At 47.1% G+C, this 3,894-nt stretch overlaps 1 protein-coding gene across 1 annotated transcript in view; it reads right to left on the bottom strand.

Moving 5' to 3' along the window:
* Positions 1-410: 410 nt before the first annotated feature.
* Positions 411-3,894, bottom strand: part of ST8SIA3 (ST8 alpha-N-acetyl-neuraminide alpha-2,8-sialyltransferase 3) — a 55,271-nt gene continuing 51,787 nt past the window's right edge. Inside the window, exons 3-5 of the mRNA XM_009882049.1 lie at positions 3,587-3,709; positions 883-1,440; positions 411-693 (exon numbers count right to left, since the gene is read on the bottom strand). Of these exons, the coding sequence (XP_009880351.1) occupies positions 411-693; positions 883-1,440; positions 3,587-3,709 (964 nt within the window). The remainder of the gene's footprint in view (positions 694-882; positions 1,441-3,586; positions 3,710-3,894) is intronic.

Here is a 3,894-nt window from a genome sequence, read left to right as displayed (position 1 = left end):
TGAGCTACTGATAGCAACATACACAAGAGAAGGAAAACCTTTTAAAATTAGCATTTCTCATTCTAATCGGGAAGGGACAATAAAATTAAGAAATTTGGGGCATTTAGTGGAATGCTAAAATATGAAAATATCTTAAAACATACTTAGTAGCATATCTATAAATGCAAAACATTTCAACTTTGCTGCTGCATGAGTAGCATCCACAGAATTTGATAAATGCTTCTGCACTGCTAAATATGCTTAAACCCTTCAATGGGCAGTGACAAAGGTGACTAAAAAGCATCTTTATATTATGGAAAATATTTTAGGGTGGGTTTTTTTTTTTTTTTTTTAGAATTATATCTGAAGAATGTTTAATTCGGTTTTGGGCACTTTTTAGACAATTATTTGGCACTTCAAGATTTAGGTTCTTAGGCACAATGCGACAAGGTGAGTTTGGCCAGTCCTTCACCGTGCATCCTGTAGAGCAGCTGGAACTCTGCAGGCAGCTGGTGGGACTCCTGCCACTTGGTCGTGAACTTTGTTCCCTTCTTATCATAGTAGTGGTACGGGAGGTCCTCCCTCGTGTTGGGGTCGAACCCAAAGGGCCAGAATCCGTACAAGTGGATCTCTTCACATATGGCAGAAGCAAGGGTATACATGAGAATACCTGTGCTCAGCCGCTTGGGTGACAAGTGTTTGTTCTTCCAGTACCTGGGAAAAAAATAAAGGCATCTTAGTTTGGGGTGCGAGTAATGCCACTGGCTTGCTGTAATCAGTGTGGGGTTCTGGCTTGCTAGACAGTGCCCACCAGATCAGGCATGAACTGAAAAATAAATACAGTTGAGTTTGTACACAGAGAGAAGTATTTTGACACACTAAAAGCAAAGCAAAAATACACACCTGTTAACGTGCTGCATTATATTTCCTGGCCAAGCCAACTGGACCTTTAGTTGCCCTCTGTGCTCAACAAAGAAGTCAACCAGTGTTCTCGTGACTGTTGCTGAGGTGTGGAAGAAAAAAGCAGGGATCCAAAGAATGGCCCCATCGAGCTTTTTCAAACTTAAAAAGAAGTTGTTGCGATCCTGAATGGTCAAAAGGTTGTTGTAATACTTTTCCAGGATGCTGGGGTTGAAGGTTGTAAGGTTGGTTTTCCTTCCAACATCTTTTTGGAAAGCCTCAGTTGGAGCAAAATTGCAGCGAAAAACAAAATCAGATTTATCTATTTCTTGCCCGCACTGACTCCCGGTCAGGATCCCGCTGTTTCCAACCACGGCGCAAATGTTGTAATGCTTGTTCAGGATCGGCGACACGTCGGGAAGCAGCGATCTGAAGTTATTGCTAATGGAGAAAACATACTTATGGCTGGAATAATCGTAATGCATCAGCTGTCCGATCCGAACACTATTCTTGGTCAAAGAAAAATTTTTTATTACGTCGACATGCTGAAGGATTTCTTGCCTAAAATAAAACAGAAAAAGAAAAGAAAACGTGGAGTTGTATTCCCCTCTTTCAGCAATGCAGAGGTTTTCTTTCCAGCTAGACTTATTTTTTTTTTTAATGTAGTAAAGTAGCTTCCTGAGCAATGTGGTGCAATGGCTTTTAATTAATATAAATAGATGGAATTATGGAGCTGGCTCCTCACCTAGAGCTCTGCGTGGCTTTACTGGGTGGTCCCGACTGATGCCAGCTAAGGATGTGCCTGTGTCTCTGGGAACAGCGTCAGGATTAAAGTATGGGATTCCCTGTGTAAGCCTGTGGCGCGCTACCAGCTAACAGCAAAGCCCCCCCACAGCCCCCTTGCCGAGGGGTGGTACGCGGTACAGGTCTGCTCGTGCGGTCCCACAGACCTGGTGGGTAAATCCGCTGCTGGGGCTCGCCGCATGCACCTCGCTCTTGGGACCGGCCCGCGGATCGTTGGCGATGGTGGGTACCGTGTTTGCCGTGAGGTGTGTGAAGCAAACCCAAGCAGCTCAGGATATTCAGCTGAATTAACAGCAGCTGATTTTTAAATACATATATTTTTTGTGTTCTCATTAAGAAGCTTTGAATCAGAAAAACAAGTGACTGTCACTGTCTCAATTTATGTAAACATAATTCCTTAATGTCGTATTTGGGCAAGCACACTGGCATTTTTACAAGGGTTATTAGAGATACTTCCAAACCAAACAAAACCAACCCTGCTCAGGAATTTCCCTGGCAGGGCATAGTATTAGAAAACCAATATCACTTTACTTGCTCATGTTTATGGAAAACAAACAACCTTTCTTCCAGCTCGCATCCTCCAATGTCTAAGCATTAATGGAGTCCCACTGGGTGTCCTAATTATCAGTTATGGTTAACGGACAAGTGCAAAGGCAGATCCTGAGGCATTAGCTAGAATCACCAGTAGGGTGGCACAGAGAGACTTATGAAGGGTGGGCTGGTGGTGCCAGGAATGAAGCACTACTGAGGGGAGGCCACTGTCACGCCAGTCCCCCGGAAAGGATGGGGCGGGCAAAGTGCTATCTCCTCTTGGTGGCCCACAGGTCCTTAGGGGCAGGCAGCGTTCATTTGCACTAGAAGGTCATTACTTGCCCCGCTGTGCCTGCAGCAGTGCTGACCTGTGACTGGGCAGTGAGCAGAAGGGAGGAGAGAAGCCCAAGCCCTGCCCGCTAGCACCCAGGGGCGCAGCAGCCCCATCTCGACTCTGCCAGCTGCCTGGCCACAGAGCCGAGGGGCCTGGGCTCCTGCTCCTCAGGTGGGATGTGTGAGCCACATCTCTAAACCAGCAGGCATTTGTCAGGACAAAATTACAGCCCATGATGGTAGTAGCTATCTTAAATGGCTAAACGTTTTTCTTTTACAATTTTTTAAAGATAATAATAAAGTCTATAAAGTATATATTTACATATATATATATGTATAAAACTCAGTAAAGCCAATAAATAAAAGAGTCTGGCCAGACACCACCAAGTTCACATCACAGTGAGAAAACCAAAAGCATCTTTCACTTCCCATTAAGTATGGAGCAGCTCTGAAGAAGCTGAAGGAACCAAGAAACCCCTTCCATTGCCACATAGCAGGGAAGTCAGTGCAACCTGCGAACAGCAGGCAGAAGGCAATGCTTACAGAGAGCGTCTCCAGTGGGTCGGGGCTTGGAGGCCCCATGCGAAGCCCTGGCTCTGCCCGCCCCCTCAGTCGGAGCAGTGCCGGAAGGCAGAGCAGCACGGCACTTGCTCAGAACTGCTGTTAGCTGGGAAGTTTAGCTGGGCGTGTGTTGGCCTCCATGAACACGGCATTTCATGGCTGTTACGGTCTGATTTGTTTCAAGTTTTAAAAACCCAGCCATTTATCTTGAAGTAATGACAATTTAACTTGCACCCCAGGAAACTGGGTCACGTTCTGTTTGGTGAAATAATGTGTGTTGCAGCCTGGTGTCCTGCTCTGAAATAATCAATTCTTCCAAGATAGCTGTAACCATCTGGGGAATGCCTTTGTCTCTCACCCTCAGCAAATTACTCAGAGCTTAGAGTATTTAGCAATCCCTGATTGTATTTTCTTAAATCCTGGGTGGCAGGGGACACCTCTGGGAGGCTGAGAAGGGGAGGCGTGGGCGCACACTTACCTCTGCTGTGCGAACGCCGTCCGGTTGAAGGCCCACCTGGAGGGCTTCTCCTGCAGGTCCTGGCTCAGGGAGTTGGTGATGGGGACGAACGAGGGGTCCAGGAACTTCAGCGCGAACTGCGACCTGGAAACGAGCACACACGCCCACGCAGACACACACACACACAGACATGGACCCATGCAGACACACATACCCATGCAGACACACAAACCCACGCAGACACACACACACACACACAGACCCACAGACAGACAGACAGACCCGCCGCTCGTTACTGGCCGTGCCCGACCCGCCCCCCCGGCCGGCCC

The sequence above is a fragment of the Charadrius vociferus genome, unplaced genomic scaffold, assembly GCF_000708025.1.
Source record: "Charadrius vociferus isolate BGI_N301 unplaced genomic scaffold, ASM70802v2 scaffold743, whole genome shotgun sequence".
NCBI classification, from domain to species: Eukaryota; Metazoa; Chordata; class Aves; order Charadriiformes; family Charadriidae; genus Charadrius; species Charadrius vociferus.
The sequence above is the reverse complement of the archived record's forward strand: the minus strand, read 5'-3'. Positions and strand labels throughout refer to the sequence as shown.